The following is a 24,850-nucleotide window of genomic DNA, read 5'->3' as shown; positions in this document are numbered from 1 at the left end:
CCCCCCCCCCCCACAGCAAAGCCAACTAGGTCAGCTCTGCCCCATCTTTGCCCACCATGTCTCCTTCCCTCATTGGAAGGAGATGGGGTGGGTGAAGCAGGAGTGACCAGATGCTCTTTGCTTCTCCAATGGACTTGAGACTCGGCCAGCTTTGCCCACCCCTTTTCCTTCCCCCATTGTGAGAAGGAAGTGGGATGGGTGAAGCAGAATGCTGCTCCGCACCTCCATCCCTGCTCTTATCTCTGATCAGAGATAATAGCAGGAATGGAAAGATGCAAGACAGTGGGACTTGGCTCTTGCTAAGGAGAGCAGCCGCTCTCACTGGTGCAAGCAAGTCCTACTGCTCAGCATCCTCATTGTTATCTCAGATCAGAGATAACAGCAGGGGTTCTGTATCTGGTACGCACCAATGGAGGATGCCCTTGAAGGTATTCATCCAGTGGGTGGGGCTTAGAGCCTAAGCCCCACTCTCTGGAGGAATCCCCAGAGGCGTCGCAGGGTGGATTAGGGTGCCTGGTGGGTTGGATGCGTCCCACAGGCTGAAGGTTCTGCACTCCTGTCCAAAAGAGTCCCTAACCCATATGTGATGGGAATGTCCAAACATAAAAAAATTCTGGCAGAAAATATTTACCCTAATTTCAGAAATAACTGCTGAGGTAGATCCCATATTAATGCTTTTATCAATTGTCACTGACTTGCAAGATTACCTTCTTCATAAAACCTGGTTATGTTCCTATTGGCAGCAGGATGGATAGAGGCAGTATGCTACTGGAAAACCCAAGCTGCTTTTATGTATCAGGGCCGGCTAGCTAGAATGTGGGAGATTGTGTCCGTCAAGAGAATGAGTAAAATTGCATCATAGTAAAAACCTAAGGGGGAAGATGAAATGTGATTGCTTTTTAAGAGACCCCCCCCACATTGATTGGATAAATGCGAGTTCTAGCCACGACAAAGAAGTTAAATTTCTCGATGCCCTAAATGATTGTGCCCTAGAACAGTTGGTTATGGAACCGACCAGAGGGGAGGTGGCCTTGGATTTAACCCTAAGTGGTGTCACCCAGGACCTAGTATGAGATCCATCTTCGCTGCAGAAGATATAGGACAGATACCTGTGCCTGAACTGATGTTTTCAGGAAGGAAGTCTAAGGAACTGAGGCAAACAGTGGTGACAAAGGATGAAGTTCTTTGATAAATTGAAAGCAAATAAACCAGGCCCAGATGGTATCCATCTTAGAGTTATGAAAGAACTCAAAATATGAAATTGCTGAGCTTCTAACCCAAACATGCTACATGTCCCCAAGATTAGCCTCCATACCAGAGGACTAGAAGAGAGCCAATGTAACACCAATTTTCAAAAAGGGATCCAGGGGGGATCCAGGAAACTACAGGCCGGTCAGGTTAATGTCTGTTCCCGGTAAATTGGTTGAAGGCATTATTAAAGATAAAATTAGTAAGCATAGAGAAGGACAAGCCCTGCTGAAAAAGAATCAACACGGCTTGTGCAAAGGTAAGTCCTGTCTCACTAACCTTTTAGAGTTCTTAGAGGGTGTCAATATGTAAACAGGGGTGATCGGTAGACATTGTTTACTTGGTCTTCCACAAGGTTTTTGACAAAGTCCTTCACCAAAGACTCCTGAGCAAACTTAGCAGTCATGGAATAATAGGACAGATCCTCTTATGGTTCAGTAACTGATTAAAGAACAGAAAGCAGAGAGTAGGATTAAATGGTAAATTCTCCCAATGGAAGGAAGTAAATAGTGGGGTACCACAGGTATCTGTATTAGGACCAATGCTTTTCAACCTGTTCATAAGCGATCTGGAATTAGGAGTGAGCAGTGAAGTGGCCAGGTTTTCAGAAGACACCAAATTATTTAGGGTGGTTAAAACAAAAAGGGATTGTGAAGAGCTCCAAAAGGACCTCTCCAAACTGGGAGAATGGGCATCTAAATGACAAATGCAGTTCAGTGTAAGCAAGTGTAAAGTGATGCACGTTGGGGCAAAAAATCCCAACTTCCAGTATAGCCTGATGGGACCTGAGCTAGCGGTGACCATCCAGGAAAGAGATCTTGGAGTTGTGGCAGACAGCTCGATGACGATGTGGCTGCTGTAAAAAAGGCAAACTCCATGTTAGGCATAATTAGAAAAGGAATTGAGAATAAAACTGCCAATATCATATTGCCCTTATACAAATCTATGATGCGACCACACTTGGAATACTGTATACAGTTCTGGTCACTGCCCCTAATAAAGATATTGTAGACCTGAAAAAAGTGCAGAAAAGGGCAACTAAAATGATCAAGGGGCTGGAGCCTCCCCTACAAGAGAAGGTTACAACAGCTGTGACTGTTTATCTTGGAAAAAAGGAGGGTAAGGGGAGACATGATAGAGGTGGACAAAATTATGCATGGTGTGGAAAATGTGGATAGGGAGTCATTTTTCTCCCTCTCTCAAAATACTAGAACCTGGGTTACTCTATGAAGCTGATTGGTGAGAGATTCAGGACAGATAAAAGGAAGTACTTCTTCACACAGTGCATAGTTAAACTATGGAATTCGCTACCACAGGATGTAGTGATGGCCACCAATTTGGACAGCTTTAAAAGGGGGTTGGAGAAATTCCTGGAGGAGAAGGCTATCAATGGCTACTAGTCCTGATCGCTATGTGCTACCTCTAGTACCAGAGGCAGTGAGGCTATGTACACGAGTTGCTGGGGAATATGGGTGGGAGGGTGCTATTGCACTGATGCCCTGCTTGTGGGTTCCTGGTCGACAGCTGGTTGGCCACTGTGTGAACAGAATGCTGGACTAGATGGACCATTGATCTGATCCAGCATGGCTCTTCTTATGTTCTTATGTAGATTTGGCTTCCGTTTATAACATATATGAACAAACACACTGAGGAGCACAGACCAAATGTCCTTTTGGAGAGATTTAATACAAAAGCGGCATAGAGGGAAATGATAGAGTGTATTACTGTAAAATAAAGCCGCTGTCATGGTCTTAAATGTTGGCCATGTTGTAGACAAGACACTTTTTATTATTGTACTCTTGTCAGTTGTTACATTATTGTATGGTTGTTGAGAAATAATAAAAAATCTGTATTTTGAAAATAGATGTATAGCATACTTCAGTATCTGCCCAAATCTCAAAGTCCAATGAAAATACAAAGTATATGTATAAGTGCAATCTAAGCATAATTTTTGTGCTTGAAATTGTACCCTACATCGTTTTGCAATATCTTATATTCACCCCTTTCCACATTTCCGTTGTGTTACTTCCTTACATGTTTTGTAGTATACATGTTACCATAAAATTTCACAAAGCTGAAAATACCACTGGACACGAGGAGTTAGTTGTTTGGTTCTGTGGATTATGTTCTCCATTATAATAAGAGGCTGCTTTTCTTGAACACATTTTTAATATCATATATAAAAAATATGGGGATGAACGGATCCTATTCCTAGGGGGAGAACTTTGCACATTCGGGGATTGGAAATACCCTAGTGTGAAAAGGGGTGAATCTGGAGGTTAGCTTAATGTCTTTGCATCATAAGCTTGCATTTGCTTCTTTATTTTCTCATAATGTATTATTTTATCTGCTAGATCACAGCCCTCTTTGTTGCAAGATTCGAATCACACTCATGATTCATCAGCCTCTGAAGGAGACCTCATGAGGCAGAGATTTTCTGTAACATCACACCCAAGCTTGCCCTACCTCATTGCCTCTGATGGTTACATAGTCACAGTTCTTAGATTTTCTGATGGTTTCTCACCTTCAACATATATGAGGTCATTACTTCTTGATTCAGCCCAGAGGCTTGAAAAGCTACATCACAGTCTCATTACATCTAAGGTACCGTGACTTCATTAGTTTTCTACTATAGCATAGGGTTGCAATTAGGGTTCCCAGGTTCTTACCTGGAAATGGACATATGTAGACAGGACATATTGGTCACATTAGGCCTGTTTGCTTTAGTCCATTATTAAATATTTATACTGTATATTGCTTTGGCCTATTCTGTGTTGAGAGGGAATGTTACATCTATGTTTCTATTTAAAATGTGCAAGTCCTCAACTTTGCAGTGAAGAACAAAGGGTGAGGGATTTCTCTAGGGAGAGGGCTTTCTCTATTTGGTGTCAGGAGACATCCAAGAGTGGGTTAGCTCCCTCAGTGGCCCAAGACCCCGGTCGCAGGGATCACGTGATAATAGGTTTTTGCATTTGCATTTGGCTCAGCATCCACAGTCTCCTCTCAGTTCTTCCCTTCCTTTTGCCCAGGACAGAACACTCCCTTTAGCTTTAATTTCTGGCTCCAGTATTTTTAATCCTTCTTAATATACATTTAGGGCACAATCCGATGGCCGCTAGACAGCGTCTAGATGGCCATAGCATTTTTTGGTTTCTGGGAACCAAGCTCGGAGCCTGCACTCCGAGCTCGGTTCCCAGAAATCTGACTCCCCATCCCCTCCCCCACCACCTCAAAGGAGGCACAGTTCATCCCCGATTCCGCGCTCAGAAGAGCAGTGTGGAGCAACCAAAAAGGGCATGTTCCCAGGGGCGGGGAGGGGACCATGGAAGCACCATTGTGCCATCCCCCCCCTCCCGAGGTGCCCCAGTTAGACAGCGGAAATTGGCCACTGAGCCGCAAACGCAGGGCGGCCGGAGCACGGAGGAGAGGATCCCTTCCGCGCTCCGCCCACCCTGCATTGGATAGTCAGCTGCCTCCAAGTTCAGAGGCAGCTGACTGTCCCCATAGGATTGCGACCTCAATCTTAATAACTTTATCTTGCTGTTTGCTTCAAATCCTTACTCCTTGTTCCTGTCCAGGAAGTCCCCTGGTAAATCTCTTATGTAAATCCTTTTTCTTCATTCCTGTTTTTTTAAAAATAAAAACAAAACATTCTTATTTTCTGTGACTTTCCATTCTCCTCACTTCACTTCTCTTCCACTCTTCTTGCTTCACCACCCAGAGAGGGTTCAGATACCATTACTGGAAATAAGAGTCCTACAAACCCAAAGGTTGACAGACCTTATATCCCTAGCATGCATCTTAGGACTGAGGATCTCCTGTCTGGAGCTTCTCCCATGGGCACCTCCAGTGGCTGTTCCTCCTCTACCAAAATGAAATTGCCCACAAGTGCCTCCTTCAGGTGCCACTCCCCTCTGAGTTCAAGATGTCTCTGCAGTGGTCAGGGAGGCTCTGCAATCTGCGCAGAGACATGCTTCTGCACGATCTCCCAAGGATTATAGTTAAAACAGATACCAGTCTCTCCAGCTGTGGGGTGCACTGCCTGGGCCAAGTCATTCAGGGGACCTGGTCCAGTCAAGCGTCCAACCAAAGCATCAGTTGGCTGGAGCTGTGAGTGGTCAACCTTGCGCTTTAGCAGCTCCTCTAATTCAGAACTCACACATTCCAGTCAGGACAAACAAAGTTTCAATGGAAGCTCAACTGAACAGACAAGGTGAGACCAGATTTTGCTTCCTCTGCAAGGAGATGTCAGTGTTGATAACATTGACAGAACGCATCATTTCATCCATAGTGACTCAATACATTCAAAGGACTCTGAATGTCACAGCTGACACCGTAATCACCACTAGACCATGGGAGTAGAGTCTCGATAAGGCTATATTCCAAACTCTCCCAGGATGCTTTGGTCCCCTAGTCCTGGACTTCTTCATATCTCAAGTGAACCACAAGCTACCCTTATACTTCTCCAGGTATCAGAAGCCCTAGACACCCTGAATGCCCCCTGACCAAGAGGACTTCTGTGTGCTTTTCTGCCAACTCCCCTGCTCTCCCGGGTTCTGGGGAAAATTAGGATAGAAGAAGCCACAGCCATCCTTGTAGCTTCTCACTGGCCAAAGAACATGGTTTTCAGGAATCTTGCATGTGGCACAGGCTAGTTACTTGGCATCTGAGAGGGATACCTTCGTAAGCCTGGGTTACCTACAGGAGGTGATTCACACCTTGCTTCTGGGAAACCGTCCACACGGAGGATATATAAAATGACCTGGAAGGCTTTCATCTGTTGGTCTACCTTGCAAGACTTCCCAGGTCACACTCTTATCTCAGGCTCGGCCACAGGACAGAACTGGGAAGAGTCTGCAGATATTGAGCCTAATGTAATTAAATATATCACTTGATCCTTGCCTTTCCTGAGCGATAGGGTGAGTTAACCCACTGTTGGATACCCCTGTTACATCAAACCAGAAGGAGCATAATAAGTATCGAATGTTCCATTTTCAGGTGTGGTGCTCTAGCTATGGAATGTCCTCCCCAGGGACATATGCCTGGTGCCATCTTTATTGTCTTTTAGGTACCAGGCAAAACATTTTTATTTATCCAGGCATTTTAAAACGTTTACCAGTTTAACTCTCTGAATATTAACTGTGATTTTATTTGCTGGTTAACATTTCAGTTCTTCATTCTTCTAACCATATTGACATTGCTACCAACTTTGACATTGCGTGCAATGAATGCTCTTTTTAATGACCAGCAAGGCCATGCTACTTATATTCCTTTTGGGGTTTCATCTCTGGATGTAATTTTTGTGATCTACCTATGCTGCCAGTCTCAGCATACCATTCAGCTCTTTCAGAAAGACAAATAAACAAATAATAATATCAATGTGTTGTTTTCTACAGCCTAAAGGGAAAAGGCTGCGATTGCAGTCACTATTCTCCCTAAGAACTAATTTATTAAAACACCATCAAAATCAAAGTTCTGCCTTCTCTGACATTCCAGCATTTCTGCAAGATGAGGAGAGAGCAACAGAACTAAATGGAGAAGTAACACACTTACAGGTATTCAAATTCCTTTTTAACTAGCCTGTTGATACATATAATTTTATAATATTACATGAATTAAAATAATAGTATATAGCGCCCATTGTATTTGTTCTTCCACATAGTATGATTTCATATTTTATATCTGTGGTTTTCAATTGTTTCATATAGAGAACAGACAAAATCTTTCAGATTTCCACAGTTTGTGGAACACCGCTTCTTTGGATCTAATCCCATATTTTCTACAAATGTATCAGAAATAGGCATCTCTTAGATGATGTATGAAGTTTCTCTTACATTTAGGATTACGATGAAGAATCTGATGATGACAAGCTGTTTCAAAGTCATTCTTTTATTTTGGGAAGCCAAAAAGCAGATACCTCTTTATGTGATGAAGGCCGTTTGGAATTTGCATCAATGTTCGACACTATTCATGCAATGCATGAAACTGGAGAAAATGATGACACATCTTTGGAATTGAACTATATCCAAAAAAATCTAATTGCAGCTTGGAGAGTCGGGATTTCAAGAAGCATACAAGAAAGGGATATGTTGTTAAATTGTACCATACGCTGCATTACATACTTTTTTAACATTCTCCAGTATGCAAAACTTAATTCTATACATTTAGATAACCCTGTGAAAAATCGTCCATGGATTCAGTGTGTCTTAAAATGTTTCCAGCAGTTTTTGACTCTACTGAGTTGGGAGGATAAGCACAGACAAACTCTGGGGCATTTGATGACACTCACATCACAGACTCTAAAACTGATGTTTGCTGAACATCAAGATCACATGTTCTCCAGTAATCTTTTGGGAGGCTTCTCTTTGCTGAAGATGGTTACTCATTGTTTAAATGGCAGAAACACACCACAGTATGAGATCCTTTCCACAGTCCTGGATACTGGTGATAAGGCGGAGCTAGATTCCATGGCTGTGCCTCTGTTTCAAGCTATGGATTGGAGCAGTGATCAAAATTTCTGTGCATTGAATTCCATTCTAAAGCTCTCTCCTCCAACTGTAAACCTGACCAAGCATCCAGAAAAGAGGTATTTCTGTTCTGCATGAAGTTGTTTTTAAAATTGAATTTCAGTGTTTTAAAAATTATTTTAAGAGAAAAAATGAGTTCATCAGTTTACTTGAATTCTAAACAAAATATTTTAAATGAGAGTTCTGACATTAGCCAGAATGCAAAGAGTGTGGGTATTTTAGGTGTGGCTAGGGGTTTACTTGTACCCAGTCAGATTTTTCGCTTTCTTTAACAGCAGTCCCTCATTCCATATCACAAGCTCCCCCTTCCTCTTCATTTTCAAAAGCTGTTTGCCATTACACTTCAGGAGCAGCTGTTAACCCCCCTAACATCCAAATTAGTTACAACTTTCCTTAGTTACACAGTTCTTTGGATCCCAACTGTTGTGTTTCATTGCATAATATGTGGATTGCAAAAAGATAAAGATGATTTAGTTAAGATGATTCAGTTACTTTCCCACCCCTTCCCAGGGCCTTGGGGTAGGTAATGGCAGTTAAAAATAAAACAAAAGACCCAATCAAATTAAGGTCACCAAGGGGGTGTCTCCACAACAACGGAAGGAGAAACCAGTGATGGCTTATCCAGATTTTTCAAGGAGCTGGCTTTGGTCTGTGCAGGGCTCTACAAACGAGTGCATTGCACCATTCTAAGTCCGTTCACAGGAAGATACTTCCAGGTGGGGTGGGGGGATTGGAGTGAACATCATCAGACTGGCAGAGGCTGAACAACCATTGCGAGAGGCTTCCCCCCGCCCCATCCAAGAGGCTTCCCCCATCCTTCCTTACAGCTGACAAAGCTGCAAACGATAGAAGCTTTGAAGCTTCACATTAATTACTCCAAAGCAAACATTAAAGAAACACAGTTGCAACCTTCTCCCTCCCTCCCCAAGCTCCCGATGCTGCGAATGATTGAAGCTTTGCGTTAATTACTTCCTTACAGCTGGGAAAGCAGCTTCAACATAGCACTTCACAGCCTTCAGGAGAGTTAACCCCCTGAATACTTACATACCAGCCCCTTTTCTAATCCCTTTTCTCCTTTCCGCTGAAGCTCCAGATGCTGCAAAGGATCAAAGCTGCGAATTAATTATTTCCAAAGAACAAGGAAGGAAACATCAAAGACACACAGTATTGACATTAAGACTCCTAGATGTGTTATTTCAATGCATGGGAATCTTGGTAACTTCTGGAGTGCGCATTTCAGGAACAAGCCTTATTGACCAAAATAGGAGTTACTTCTGACTAGACGCACATATGTTTGTGCTGGGATCTCTGTAAATTATGGTGAAAGACACACCCCTGGGCAAGGCTAGCATACCCGAGGTAAATGCAGGGGTTGGAGCACACAACAGTTACACCGTGGAGAACCTGACTTAAGGAAAACAATCGGACTTAAAGTAGTCTCAGGAGAACTGGTTTTTCCACGGAAGGCTCCAGGGTGGCTGCGGGATGTCCATGATGTCTTGTGCCCCAAACAACCTCAAAATGGAGCCAGCTCACAGCAAATCACCCATGGAGACACCCCCCCCCCCCAACATCTCTTAGCCACTGAATGCCAGCAGGGTTCTCCCCTCTTAGGACCTGTGGACAATTCCAAGTGGATATGTGAGACTGCATGTGGGGTTTCCTAGATCTCATCTAGTAGTCTTTATTAGACCACATTCTGCACACTACTGAATGCCAGAAATGGCCTTACTTAGGCCTAGATATTCAAAGCAAAATGTTCAAAAGCTGTGTTCATACATACAGCACTGGTAGTTTTTACCCAGTTGCTTTATAAATAAAGAACTTCTGGGGCTGGATGTTTGATAAATGAGCTACAATGTTCAGTGGTATTTGACCATACCAGACAGAAGTGGGTTTATGGCTCAAGAAGAATCTTGCAGAGAAAATGTAATACATGTTGAGGTAGACTTTTATCTGCTCCCTTTACAGACAGTGCACTCCTGTTCATATCTACTTAAAAGTAAGTCCCACTAAGGTTCATGGGACTTACTCCCAGGAAATTAGGTGTAGGATTGCAGCCTTAAAAAGCCTTAAGACCACTCTTAAGCCCTCCTTGGATCCCCAAATTCTGAACAACTTTCGCCCAGTCTCGAATCTGCCATTTTGGGGCAAGGTGATTGAGCGGTGGTGGCGATGCAGTTGAGGGAACACTTGGAAGAAGCCGATTATCAAGATCCATTTCACTCGGGCTTCAGGCCTGGGCATGGGACAGAAACAGCCTTGGTTGCCGTGGTGGATGATATGAGGAGGGCTCTGGATAGGGGCGAATGCTCCTTCCTTGTTCTCCTTGACCTCTCAGCAGCTTTTGATAACGTTGATCACAGTATCCTCCTGGACCTCCTGGAGGGGTTGGGCATTGGAGGCACCGTATTGCGGTGGTTCTGGTCCTTCCTCTCTGGCAGGTACCAGAGGGTAGCACTGGGAGAGGAGGTTTCACTTGTGGGGTGCCACAGGGTTCCATCCTCTCCCCAATGCTATTTAACATCTATGTGAAGCCACTGGGGGCTATCATCAGGAAGTTTGGGGTGCGGTGTCATCAATATGCGGATGACACGCAGCTCTACCTCTCATTCAAAACTTCACCAAGGCTGGCCGTAGAATCCCTGTCCAAATGTCTGGAAACGGTGAGTGGCTGGATGGGGAGGAATAGGCTGAAGCTGAACCCTGACAAGAGCGAGGTACTTTTGGAGGGAGACGAGAGGAGGTTGGGGGATGTTGACCTGGTGTTGAATGGGTTACGACTACCTTTGAAAGACCAGGTCTGCAACCTGGGGGTCACTTTAGACTCCCAGCTGACCAGGGAGGCTCAGGTGTCAGCTGTGAGCTGGACAGCGCTGTACCAACTCCATCTGATACGGCGGCTGCACCCCTACCTTCCTGACCATCTGCTCCCATCGGTGGTACATGCCCTGGTCTCCTCTTGTTTAGACTACTGTAATGCGCTCTACGTGGGGTTACCCTTGAAGACGGTTCGGAAGCTGCAGCTGGTAAAGAACGCGGCGGCTCGCCTGATTACAGGCAGCCACTGGCAAGATCACATCACTCCAGTGCTGAAGGAGTTGCACTGGTTACCAGTTGTTTTCCAAATTCAAGGTGTTGGTTTTGACCTTTAAAACCCTATGAGGTTCTGGCCCAGCCTATCTTAAGGAGCCCCTCCAGCAACACCAGACAGGCCGCTTAACAAGATCAGCCTCGGATGGCCTTCTCTCTGTCCCATCAGCCAGGACAGCTAGACTGGTGAGGACGAGGGAGAGGGCCTTCTCTGTGGTGGCCCCCACTCTGTGGAACTCCCTCCCTAGGGAACTCTGCCATACCCCCTCTTTAATGAGCTTCCGCCGCACATTAAAAACGTGGTTGTTCAGGCAGGCATTTGGGGTGGGTTAGGGTATTTTTTATGATGTTTTTAATGTAGAATTTTATTGTTTTAACTGTTCTGTTGTTGTACATCGCCCAGAGTGGCTGGGTGACCAGCCAGATGGGCGATTAATAAATTTAATAAATAAATAAATAAATAAAAAGATAATTTATATAGAAGTTCAGTGCTGTTGCAATGAGGTCTTGGCCTGTAATTTGTCTTGCTTGATGACAGTAAATTTATGCAAAGTGTATTTAGCAGAGAAATCTTGGAGTTAAACTTAATATTACTAGGCATAGTGAACATCTGAGGTTAGTACACAAAAGCAGGACACAGTTTAAAATATGATCATGCACTGAAATATCTGATGAGCACTAAAAGAGACTATTTTCATTCAATTGTTTAATTTGCTGATACGTTTCTAATTAAGTTGCAAGTATTAAGGCACTGTTTCAAGTTTCTTCTGATATGCAATGTATTACACCACCCATCACTAATTTTCTTTCATTTGTGATTTTGCTATAAGTGTTCAATCCTTTTTTTCATCTTTAGGTTAATTGTTATGTGGCGACTATTGTATAAGCATGTCGTTTGTTATTGGGCACAGCTAAACAGAAAAGCACATAATTCAACTAAGCCAGTAACTGAAACGCAAATTGCTTATGAAGGACCAATAATTGAAGTACTTGCAAGTCATATTCAGGCAATCTTACAGTTTTCAGGAGAGAGGCTGGAACAAATACTGAACCTCAACTCTGTGATTGGTTAGTATCTTGTAAGAACTATACCATCAGTTGATACACCTTTTACACCAAACCTGCATCACTTTGATTACCAGTTTGTTCACCAGCTCAATTTAAGGTACTGGTTTTGACCTTTAAGCCCGTAAGTGGTTTGTGACCAGGTTATTTGAAGGATCACCTACATCATACAAACCTGCCTGGGCCAAATATCTAGTTGACAGCCCTGGAAGGCAAAGCCTTTTCAGTGGTGACTCCACATACATAGAACTCCCTTCCCTGAGATCTTCATCAGGTCCCCCCTTTGATTGTTTCTAAATGGGTCCTAAAGTCTTCCTTCACTTAAGGTGCAATCCTATGGGATGTGCCCTGGGTACTCATAAGCCTCCAAATTTGGAGGCTTATGAGTATCCAATGCCTCCCGGCCCACATTTTAGCTAGATGGGTGACTTTGCCTGTCTAGGGGAGGCTTTGGGAAGGGGGAGGGAAGGAGGCTGGGGACGGCTGAGGACACCTTGTAGCCCCACGTCCCCGCCCCGGGTACACCCTCTTTCACCCCCTATGAGCTCATGTTTGCAAGGTTGTAGCAGCAGCCAGCGCAGTTCTCTCAAAGGGGGTGGGGAGCACAGTTTCCTGTCTTCAAGCTCAGACACCATCTAGGGGTCATAGGATTGCTCTCTTAACCTTCCTTTTTTAATGTTTAAGCCTGCTTGGATTTTCTTTGCTGGGAATAATTCCCAGCATAGAAAACCCACATTTTCTCATTTGTTTCCATTGCCCCCAAATTGTCTTTGCCTAAAAGAAAACATCTTACAGCATGTAGCTGAAGTTAGCTTTGAACTTTGTTACAGCCTTATGAGGCTTTCTGTGGCATGATTACTTGCAGTGCAATCCTATGTGTGTGTGGGGGGGGTGAATTTGCCACCAATTCCAAAGCCTTGCTGGCTTGTGTTGTTCAGGGTGGGAGGTGTGTTTCACCCTTGTGCTTTTATTTTCCTTTATTCACCCCCCCCCCATTGGTTCCAATGGAGGGAATTAGTTGTGCCAGCTCCAGGCTGATATAAAGAGAAGGTGGGAAAGAATGGGGCTTCCCTGGCTGACAAAGGAGCTTTGAATCCATCAGATCCAAGACTGGCCCTGCCTTGTCCCTAGAACACCCTATTTGGGGGCCTACCACTGAAAGGAAATCTGCTAGTGGTAGATTTATGCTATTATGGCTTCCTGTGGGTGAAACAGAGGTCTCGAGCATATGCCACCCCCACTTGCCATCCAGTGGGAGTAGGACTAAAGCAGGACTGCCACCCCATCCTATCCCTTCTCAGACAGCTGTCTGAAGGCATTAGGATTGCTTTGTTATAATTCAGTACAATCATATGATTATAAAATGGCTTGTATACGTGCTGAATTTTAGTTTGTTTTTTAAGGTGAGGAGCAATTTCTAATAGGGTCTTACAAAGGATCGGTAGAGGCATGGGAGAAAGCACTTCGAGAAACAAAAGAAAATGGTAAGGTACATGTTCAGTGTTTGGGCACAACCCTCAGTGGAAATAGCTATTTATGTATTTAAAGCACTTAAGCCTCACTCTTCTGCTGGAAAGACTCCCAGAGTGGCTTACAGATCAATGAAAACAAGACTTGCCCTCAGGCTTACAGTCCAAAAAACATGACCCAAAAGGAAAAAGGGATAAGGAGGGAAAAGGAAAACAAGAAAACTCAAGCACCAATTCTTAGTTATGCAGTTCCTATAATGACCAGCTGTAATGCAGATATAATGCCATATTGCAGCCAGAAGTCTTAGTATGGTCTTACGACCAGCTGGAATGGAAATAAATTCAAAGAGAGGAGGAGCCAAAAACTGCTGGTCTCTCAGGTGAGCTGATGGTAGCACTACTTCTCCCTCTGATACAGCATGGTGGAATGGCTGCTGATGAAGCTCCTTTCTATCAGCACAGACATCTTAGAAATTTGATTTCTGAAGATGTTCGCTGCTGTTACATTGCAGTGTTTGTACTTTTAACAGTCTTGATGAAACAAATTTCATGCTAAGTAAAATCTATATTTAGCCGCCAGAACATCTTGGATTTAGATTAATTATTACTTGTTCATGATATGGAACTGAGCTTAGTAAATAAGGGGAGGAAGTTTAAAATATAACAGTGCACTGAAATATCTATTAAAAGAAACAGTTTTCATTAAGTAGTTTAATTGACTGACAAGCTGTTCTTCAAGCTAACATTTAAAATTTCCAGTGCTGCATAACATTTTGGATAGCTGAGAGAGAAGATATTTTCCCTCATCCTGCCAATGGATTTTATAGACATGGTTCCATCTTGCTGTGTTCCCTGGGTGCAGTCCTTCCCAACAGGCAAACTGCTGCTTGTCTGTCCAGTCAGCCTGTACATTTTTTGCCTCCTTCAGTAAAAAAAGGGGTAAAGAGTAGCTCATATGACTCCTGCACCAAAGAGGACTTCTTTTCCTTAAATATCTTCATGGCAGGCATCAAGCATAGTGAAGAGGCAGGATATAAATACAAAAAATGTAAATCTGTGTGGTGTAGTAGTTACACTAGGATTGGGGAAATCCAGATTCAAGTCTCTGGTTAACCAGATATTCTTGGGTCAGTCATTATCTCTCAGCCTAGCACACCTTATAGATAAAAAGATGAGGTAGGGAGAACCCCATATGCAGCACCCTGATCTCTTTGGAAGAAGGCTGGATATAAATGTAATAAGTAAATTAAAGAAAATGTTATGTTTGACAGTTGCATAAACTCCTGTCGGGGTAACTAAGAAGCTGCATCTATCCAATTTCTCTTTGCTATGAGCCTGTTAAAGTCCTGGACTTTAACAGTAAAGTACTATTTTCAAGTAATGTGCTGGCAGAGTCAATCCCATTTGTATTACCGTTCACATTACTGATCTGTATAATCATCATTTTATTAGTATTATTTATTCCTATTTATGTATATGATGCTTCTGTGGGTGGGCAAGGTGAGCTTAGTACTCCTGTATATTAGGGTTATTTTTTCATTAAATACCAGGGTTTGTATTTTCAGCTTTAGACAAAGCCTTTTCCTTTTTTATACAGGAGGAAAGCGAATGCCCTTTCTTCAAACTCGATATTATCTTGCTATATTATATTGCCATCTGTATCACTACAGTTTAAGTGAGGCTCAGGGGCTGTGTGATCATCTAGTGAGTGAGCTTCTAAAACAGACTCAAATTTCTGTAAGAGAGAAATATGATGCAGCAGGTATGTGAATGCAGAAAACCACAGTTTAGTAAAGCAAGTTGTTCATATTCTGTGATACGTAACCTAGTATATAATAAATCTGTCATTTTTATGGTATTTTTAAGAATTGTAACATTGCACTATTAAAAAGAGTTGTTCCTACAACATTTTTTTTAATAATGTGGATAATAGAATAGATCTTTAAGAATAGATTAAGCATCTTTTAATGGTTTTCTTTGTAAAGCCCCTTTAAAGAACCCTCAATGAATTCCTCAGAATTGTACCAATATGTATTTGGGGACAGTTTTCTTCTAGAGTTAGTAGGCTTGTTAAAAGGCCAGATTCAAAGGCCCTTTAATTCAATAGAAGGTTGTCCATTCTAGCTGTGATCTGATAACCACATGTTCTGGAGTAATTCCACTGAAATAATATGTCTACTGCTGCAATCCTATGCACACCTACTTAGTATTCAGAGGGACTTACTTCTGAGTAAACATGCATAGGACTGCACAGTTAAACAAGTCAGTTAATCAGATCTTGTGGTCACCGAATTCCTTCGTGAAGAATTTTACAAAGTGAAGCTTAACGACACATTGTCATCATGGAGGAGAATGTTAGCTGATGTACACAAGAGTCTAAAGTGCAGTCCTGTACAAGTCTACTGAGATGTAAATCCCATAGGGTTCAATGGGACTTGCTCCCAGGAAAGTATGTATAGGATTACACCTTAGGGTTTCATTTCTGAAAGGCAAAGGAGTTCTTAGAGCACAGTGAGTACTTTACTAAGGAGGGTTGATAGACTTGAGTTACTCAGTGGCATCTTTTCATTTCTGTATCATATTTTAAGTCTTTAAATAATTATTTTAGATGCTGAATGGATGATAAGAGATGTTCATACTGAGGCTGCTCTGGCAGTGGTTCAGTCTCTTGGACGATTCATGGCAGCCTACTTCACGAATGAGCCACTTTATGTGCTTCCTCCACACAATGTTGATATTTTACCTCCACTTCACATCAGGACAGGTATTCTGTTAATATTGGCACTTGTTCTGGCTTACTGTCATTCAGCCAGAGTAGCACTTTTTAAGCCCCATTGATGTCAGCATGAGAAGAGGTTTTCCCTCAAAACTTTGTTTCTGCCTACTTAAAGAATTCAGTTTTTGATATTATTGTTTTTAGAGTCTATTCCTGCCACAGACCTACCATATAACTGTCTAATTTACTGAAATTAGTCTGTTTCTCACCTTTTCTTTCTGTACACTGAGATAATACTTCCTCTCTTCCCTTTTCTGTCTACTCTTTTGAACAAACAGTGCCTTTTCTGTATAAATGCACCCAGTATTTGTCTTTGCTGTGCATTTTGATTTCCATTCCAGCACAACAATTAAAAATTAGATGGTGATGCACTGAGGGGGTGGGGCAGGATGTTAGTGAAGAGGGAATAGCAGCAAATATTACCACCGTAAAGGATCATGATAACTTTTGTCCTTCTAGAAAGCATAGTCTGAAAATGATATACTGCATTGTGAAGGTTGCTGTTATACCTACTTGGGATAGAACTCAGTGGGTCTTACTTCTGAGTAAGCATGCAACACAGCTGGAAGTCATCCAGAAGTCAGTTATACTTAGAGGACCAACAAATTTCTTTTGTATCTTAGACAGGTGTCATCGTGTTGTTCCCCTGCAGCGCTCCATAGTCACTGATGCAGTTCGGGAACATGGCCTCTCTTGCGTTTGGACAGTTGAATATGCTCTTGATTTGTTGCTTATTGGTGGGCTAATCCCAGAAGCTGTGTGGCTAGCACGTAAACTTGGAGACTGGAAAATGGCTGTTTCAATTGGGGTGGCTTATAATCTGCATTGTCAGAGTAATGACTGCTTCCTAAGGTGAGTCCTGTTTGTATAAATGATAGAAGTTGGTACTGCGGTGTTATTTTTCTATTATATAGAGACAGAATATCAACTGTATACAAGAATTTTAACTGAATTCTTTAACACATATTTTGTTGTTGCTGCTGTGTTAAAAAAAGAAGAAGAGGAAGAGGGCTATTGTCTTATTTGGTAGTTCTTCGTGCCCTCTGCAGGTCCTTGGGCACGAAGCTGGGGAATTTTTAATGTTTTGTCCAAAACATAGCTTACAGGATTTGCTCTTCACTGGTTTTTCAGTTTTAGTTACTAGTTGTGAAGCGGGGGTGCATCCACTCTCTGATATAGCTGTCTGGCTCTTAGTAGCCCCATCTCAGTCACTTTTAAGAAAGCTCAGCAGGGAGATTTTGGCTTCCTTGAGGTATGCCCTAGAACAGTTGGACATGGAACCACCCAGACAGAGGAGACCCTGAATTTAATCCTAAGGGGTGTTGCCCAGGATCTAGTACAAGATGTGAGTGTTGTTGAACCAATTGGAAACAGTGACCACAGTGCTATAAGATTTAATATATATTTAAGTGGAAAATTGCCAAGAAAATCCAACAGAGTCACACTTGACTTCAAAAGAGGAAACTTCTCAAAAATGAGGGAACTGTTAAAAAGAAGTTGACAGGGAGAAACAAGAGGATTAATAAATCCCTTCAAAATGCTTGGATGTTATGCAGCACCACAGTAATAGAAGCTCAGCTAGAATGTATACCTCAGGCTAGGAAACATAGCACTAAGTCCAAACACAGCATGGTTAATGAGTAGGGTCAAGAAAGCTATTGGAGAAAATGGAGGTCTTGCCCAAACGAGGAAAACAAAGGGGAGTACAACCTTGCACAAAGGAGATGCAAGCAGACAATAAGAGATGCAAAAAAGCATTTGAAGAACATATTGCTAACAACATTAAGACGAACAATAAAGAATTCTTTAAATATATCAGCAGAAAACTTGCTGGAGAAATTGGACGGGAGGGTGCTGTTGCCACTGTGTGAACAGAATGCTGGACTAGATGGACCCTTGGTCTGATCCAGCATGGCTCTTCTTAGGTTCTTATGCTCAAACTTGAGAAATCAGAGCTGTATGGGGGTAATTATGAATGCTGCTGTTGACAGAGCCTTCACTCAGAGAAAATAGATCTCCTCATTCTTATAATTATGAATACCCTCTCTTTTTCTGCCCAGAGGGTGACATCAACCCAGCAAACGTTGGATCTATGGTGTCTGCTGCTTTTATATTGCCCTTTGCCACACTATATGTGCATAACCTACAGCTCTGAATCCTAAGAAGTGTTGATACTCTTGGAGATGCCTTCAACAAGTTGTTCAGTGGTCCTGGAAATAGTTCTGACATTGCTGTGTTGGTGACTTGGCCTGTACTAGTTTGGACGAGGGTACACTTTTTGCTGCTTTGACTCCTTCCCTCAACCTGATGCTTTCATGTGGGGATTAAGAATGCACTGCAAGGGATGCAGTATAGACAGGTAATGGAATTATCAGAACAGACGAACCACTGCAGCTAACAGGGAACCCAGGCTGCCTAGGATCTTAGTTTGGAATTATCTTGCCTGTGGGAGTGGCGTCTTCTGTTCTATTCTTCCAGTGGCAATGCCTCTAGCTGACAGCTGCAGTAATCTAACATCTGCTGAGTAAACCAGACATCACTTCTCATACTGTATGCAAATATGGTATGAAGTATCTGTGTCTTTGAAAGACAAGGGTCCCCCATAGTGGCTTCTTTTGTTGATATATATCTACAGCAGTAGCAAAGGTATTGAGTGGGAAAGACCTATTCCCACACCTTCAGATCATCACATAATATACGATGGTGCAAATGTTATCTGTTCCTGTCAGAGCTTTGCATTGTTGTGTAGATCCCATATGTGACTGCATGGAGGCCATTCAGAGAACAACACTTGAAGGCAAACTAACCTGTTTCCCTTTATATGCTCTCAGGTCAGGAAAAGTAGAACTATGGCTGCCATTGCACTTGACTCCGAAACAAATCTTTCAAGAAAAGCTACAGTCTTTCTTGGGCCAGCCTGTCAACCATGAAGCATCAAATGACAGAGACTCCAAATACAAACAACTTACAGGTGTGCAATCTCCTCATCTGGGTTTGTTTTCTTGAGAATTAAAAAACATTTTAATGCAAATGCCTTTTATTAGATTTGGAGTTTCTGCATGCCCATATTCCTACCACTCTTCTGCATTTTTGAGTTGGAATGGCCCCAGTTCTTATTGAGGTAGTAAGCCTGTGTTTGAACTATGCCATGTCAGACTGCAGGTGGGGGCCCACATGACTGAATACCCCTATCAAATGCACAATCCCTGCAGACAGAATACTAGATGTCTGGGATAAATGTTCTAGCGTAGCCTTCTCCCTGACTACTTTCCTTTGTGCAGAGGTTTTTTATATGGAGGAACATTCAATTATGCAAGCCTCTACCTGTAATGATACAACATAGACATAGGTTTATTAACTCAGTGAGGCCTATATAATCTTACATAATATGTCCACTTAGTTTGCAGTACGTCAAATCTATGTGCAAGCAGAGAGAACCCTGCACATAGCCAGAGAGTGTTTCACGTGCACACAGAACTTTCTGGGATTCCAGCCTAAGTATATAATACCAAACAAAAAAAGTACCCTTTTTCCTTTTCTGTGATCACTGAGTGCCCCTCCATACTCTACACATACTCTACATGCAGAGTATTTATCTAATGTTTCTTCAGTGTGTTTTTATAGGCAAATATTCAGAAAAACAAAATAACTATAGTAAAAAGCATAGATTCAGGAAAAAAGCTATTGATTGAAAAAATTATTAGGGAGAATTAAAACTATAACTGCCTGTTTAATACCACCAAGGGTAGGGCTCTAAAATGTTTTGCATGTAAAATGTCTGAGATTCAGTCCCTAACATCTCCAGTTAAGAGGATCTCTGGTAATAGAGCTAGGGAAGACCTCTGTCTGATACCTTGGAAAGCCACCAGTCAGAGTAGACGATGGTCAGACTCAGTGTAGGACAGTTTCATATGTTCATTAGTTCAAGCTGTTGGTATGAAAGACATATAAATATATATAAAAATTCTATAAAAATTCATAACATGAAGTCCATTTATTCTAGTGATCTGTCATGAGTTGTTGCAATAGTCTTGCCCCAATTATTATTGGTTACAATGCAGTATAAAGGGCTAAAGGAATTTATTTTCTGGACCAGGAGTTGGAACTAATAGATGGATCAGAATTCTGTTAATGGGTCCCCTGTGTAAAATCTTTAGTATACAAACTTTAAATGGGCAGCTTTTAAAAAATGGATTGTCATTTAAACTCTTGGCTTTGGCAATGCTGTTTTATTGTAATATTGTCAAATTACACAAGGAAGAAGTTTGAAAGCCTAATGTGGTATTGCTATCATGTGTTGTTTATATTAACTACTCAGTGATCAGAATACAAACAACGTTTTTAGAATCAAGTGCAAAGCCTAGCTTTCTGATAGAAAACTTATCAAGATGTAAGTAATTCAGTAAAATTATGACTTTGCCCTAACAAACGAATTTCCAGATTTAGCACTACAACTTTTCAAGAAGCATTACCAATGCTTTTTTTTTTTGCTTTATTGCTTGCTCTGCTGACTTTCTTTAGACCCTATTGAAGAGGAAGATGCAAATGTGCTTTTTAGGTCGGTAGAAGAAATACTGAAAGCAGCTGTTATGGCAGAAGCAGACATTCTGTCAGAGACATTTCAACTATTAGTGGACTTCGCCAAAGATCTTAGTAGAAAGTTCTGCGGTTTGGTGCCAGATGGCTTATATCTTCCTGCACCACCGTTATATTGTCCTCAACCAGCATTTCCTAGTGAAGTAAGCATCCTGAGTTATATGAATGTTGATTTAATTTTGCCTACACTTCAGTTATTTATTTTCCTTTGCATTTTAGATCAGCTTCTCTTTCAAATTAACATTAGCAATGTGTCTTTATTAACATAAGAAGTGCCATAGAGAAGAAGCCATTCTTCTGCTTACACTTTTGCATGTCTGTCCTGGGGTGTTTAGTCTGCAGAGAGGCACACTGTGATCCACTGTAGGGAACTCATAGAACTCCCCTTCCTGCAATGGTTTCTACATTGGCTCTTATGGAGGAATGTAATTGTGCATGCATTTCTTTGTGTATGCAGCACTTTCTTCTGTTGAAATGAGTTGTGTCTCCTATAGATGTGAAAGATCAGCGAGCACATCTGAGCACATGCATATAAGTGACATTAACTTGACCTTAAAACACATTTATAGATACTTTGAAATCATCCTGCTTTGCTTTTTTGAGGTGGGGGTGTGGGAAACAATTCAACTTTTCCTAGAACTTCAGCCCTGAGTATAGGCTGGAGATACCTGAATTAGGATGGAGAGTCTGCACTGTATACACTCCTTCCTTATGAATTGCCATATGCTTTATGCCCTTTTAATCTTTGCTATATTCAGGAAGAATACACAGATATACCATTAAGAATGGAGAGAGATTGTCGGCAGAAGTTGTCTGAGGTTATTCAACGAATTCTTCTGCTTTTCCGGGCTGCTCATTGTTCTTTCCCTGCTGCTCAGTGGTATATTGTAAAGCTGAAATGGGCGCGAAAAATAATGCAGAAGGTATACTAATGAAATTGCTTTTCAGTATGCCCATAGTGATGCTAATTTACTAAAAGCAAATTTTTTGACCAGAAATACTCCAGGGCAGTATCCAAGCGGGCCTTTCCACAAGCGGGGTCCACCGCTGATTCCATTTCACAAGCATAGCCCACTGCTGATTCTATTCTGCAAGCAGGCCCACCGCCATGCTAAATCCCCACTGCACAAGTGGTGGGCGCCACTTGTGGAATGGAATCTGTGGTGGGCTCCACTTGTTCAGCGGCCCACTTGGATACTGCCCCACAGTAGTCCTAGTGTTTCTCTGTTGTTTATCTTAAGCCTGTAGTTTCCATTACATGACAGACCACAAAAAAGTCTGATGATCTTTTAATTTATACTTCCTTTTGCAAGAAAAGTGTCTCATTGACTCCTACAGAGGTTTGTTTGTCATTTTTTTCTCCTTTTGTTTATTTACTTATAAAATGTGTATCCCAGTTTCTCTTCAAAAGAAATCAAAGGTACAAAAACCAGCGACAGACTTTCCAGGACAGGGATAGCTTGGACACGGTGGTACAGGCATTAGTAACCTCGAGACTAGATTACTGCAATGTGCTCTGTGTGGCAGCAAAGAAATCTGTGCTGCAGTGTGCTCTGTGTGGCAGAAAGAAAAAGCAGCAAAGAAATAAAAGAAGAGTAGGAGCACAGCAAGAGGGACAAATGTATAAAACAATCCTATGAATGTTTACTCAGAAGTAAAACCCATGCTTGTGTAGTTGAGCTTACTCCCAGGTAAGCCTGCATAGTGTGTCAGTAGTTTTGAGGGGAGAGTTGAAAAGGTCAACCACTGCACCAGATCAAAATGATAGCAGGCACAGGTTAGTTGCTTGTAGCATCTCCAAACTAGATCAAAGGTCACTAGAAGGCAAATAGCAATTCACAAGCAATAAAAGCCCTATATGCTCCTCACATACAGAAATGCATCTTGGATTTGAATGTTGTATATGCAGTATACATAGGGGTTACCATTCTCTAATGCTGTAAATTGTGTTACATACAAATCTTCACACTATGCATTTGAGTGAGAAAAAACTTGTCTGAAAAAGCATTTCATTCACATAGGATTTTTTTAATGTTCCCCTAAAATTCCAGTTGTTCCCTTGGGAAAATTGAAAAAAAATGTTTTCAGGTAAAAAGAGAAATCTGCCTGTTCTCTCTCTTGTTTTGTTACTTATTCCCAGAACACAGGAGTTCATGGTCTGCCCTATTTAAAATAAATGGATTTAATGCAGACCCTGAAATGTGAAGACATCTGAAGGTGTTGAGGAACACTTACTCTAACTTACCACAAACTAAATTGTTCTCTATAACCTTGGCTTTCTTCTCATGCTTTCAGATTCGCAAGAAAGGGGCTCTTCCTTCATTAAGTGCTCTTCCAGAAAATTTGCTTAATTATTCCAAATGTCACACAGTATTCTTAATGCCTACATCTTCTGGAGACCACAGACTTGATGAAGTTTCATGTAAAACTATAGGTTTGTATCTACAGAAGTGTAAGAACACTGAAAAGTGTTACACTGGAATAAGAGAAGATGTCGGAGAGGTGATACTTGCTCTCAGTAGCCCTGTTGAAACATCCATGCTGCATTCTAAGGGTATTGACCACTAGTCTAGCAAATGAGCTGAGAAAATAGCAAGGACCATTTGTTCAAGCTCCGTGCCATTTCATTAATTGCTTACTGTGAGAGAGCTATCTGTGACTTGTGATTGATGTGCTGGATACAACTGTGAAGAAGAGTATATTAGTTCTGTTGCTGTAAAAAAAGACCAAAAGAATGAATTGGGTTCTCAGCTCCAGTTCTTTTCTTGTTGACCCCCTCAAGCAATAGAAGGGTGTATCTATTAGAGCACTTTCAGGGATTGGGTGCTCAGGCTGAGCACTGCCTCAGGCTGAGCACTGCCAGCTCAGTCCTTGCAGGCAATGAAGCATTTCTTTGCGGTGTTTCTATAATGCAACAGTGCTGAAGCAGGAGTTCAGTGAGCTTCCTGTAGACATCCTGGGAACTACAGACGGTCAGTCTGACATCAATCCATGGGGAAATTCTGGAGCAGATGATAAAGCAATCCATCTGTAAGCACCTTGAAAACAATGCAGTGATTACTTGAAGCCAACATGGACTTGTCAAGAACAAATCCTGCCAGACGAATCTGATCTCATTTTTTGATCAAGTCACCTCCCTTGTGGTTTCTGCAAAGCTTTCGACCAAGTGCCCCATGATATCCTGATGAGCAAACTAGCTCAAAGTGGGCTAGATGAAACAAGGATCAGGTGGATCCACAGTTGGCTACAGAATCGGACTCAAAGAGTGCTTATCAATGGGACCTTCTCCAACTGGGGAGAGGTAACGAGCGGGGTACCGCAGGGCTCAGTCCTGGGCCCAGTGCTCTTCAACAGTTTTATTAATGACTTGGAGGAGGAGGTGCAGGGAATGCTGATGAAATTTGCAGATGACACAAAATTGGGCGGGATAGCTAATACCCTGGAAGACAGAAACAAAATTCAGTGATCTGGATAGGCTGGAGTGCTGGGCAAACAACAACAGAATGACATTTAATAGGGATAAATGCCAAGTTCTACACCTAGGAAAAAGAAACCAAATGCGTAGTTACAAGATGGGGGATACGTGGCTCAACAATACTACAAGCGAGAAGGATCTTGGAATTGTTGTCGATCACAAGTTGAATATGAGCCAACAATGTGAAGTGGCTGCAAAAAAGGCCAATGCTATTTTGGGCTGCATTAATAGAAGCATAGCTTCCAAATCCCGGGAAGTACTAGTTCCCCTCTACTCAGCACTGGTTAGGCCTCCTCTGGAGTACTGTGTCCAGTTCTGGGCACCGCACTTTAAGAAGGATGCAGACAAGCTGGAGAGGGTTCACAGGAGGGCAACAAAGATGATCAGGGGACTGGAAAGAAAGCCCCATGAAAAGAGACTGAAAGAACTGGGCATGTTTAGCCTTGAGAAGAGAAGACTGAGGGGAGATAGGATAGCGCTCTTCAAGTACTTGAAAGGTTGTCACAGAGAGGAAGGCCAGGATCTCTTCTCAATCATCCCAGAGTGCAGGACACGGAAGAATGGGCTCAAGTGACAGGAAGCCAGATTCCGGCTGAACATC

The 24,850-nt window shown here is 42.2% G+C and overlaps 1 protein-coding gene across 16 annotated transcripts in view; it reads left to right on the top strand.

The window, feature by feature from the left end:
• CPLANE1 (ciliogenesis and planar polarity effector complex subunit 1) overlaps positions 1-24,850 on the top strand; it is a 112,138-nt gene that overhangs the window by 22,674 nt on the left and 64,614 nt on the right. For all 16 annotated transcript variants that reach the window (XR_014787574.1, XR_014787575.1, XM_084833070.1 and 13 more), the window contains 12 exons: positions 3,603-3,852; positions 6,645-6,803; positions 7,089-7,834; positions 11,725-11,936; positions 13,337-13,417; positions 15,000-15,164; positions 16,011-16,166; positions 16,802-17,030; positions 19,010-19,149; positions 20,700-20,917; positions 21,533-21,697; positions 23,070-23,208. Coding sequence is in view for 14 of the 16 variants with exons in the window: in XM_084833070.1 (XP_084689196.1) it covers positions 3,603-3,852; positions 6,645-6,803; positions 7,089-7,834; positions 11,725-11,936; positions 13,337-13,417; positions 15,000-15,164; positions 16,011-16,166; positions 16,802-17,030; positions 19,010-19,149; positions 20,700-20,917; positions 21,533-21,697; positions 23,070-23,208 (2,660 nt within the window). In the remaining 2 variants the exon portion in view is untranslated. The remainder of the gene's footprint in view (positions 1-3,602; positions 3,853-6,644; positions 6,804-7,088; positions 7,835-11,724; positions 11,937-13,336; positions 13,418-14,999; positions 15,165-16,010; positions 16,167-16,801; positions 17,031-19,009; positions 19,150-20,699; positions 20,918-21,532; positions 21,698-23,069; positions 23,209-24,850) is intronic.

The sequence above is a fragment of the Heloderma suspectum genome, chromosome 2, assembly GCF_057233095.1.
Source record: "Heloderma suspectum isolate Gila_16-S chromosome 2, 16-S_ref, whole genome shotgun sequence".
In the NCBI taxonomy this organism is placed as follows: domain Eukaryota; kingdom Metazoa; phylum Chordata; class Lepidosauria; order Squamata; family Helodermatidae; genus Heloderma; species Heloderma suspectum.
Note: the sequence above shows the minus strand (reverse complement) of the source record. Positions and strands in the feature narration are given on the sequence as shown.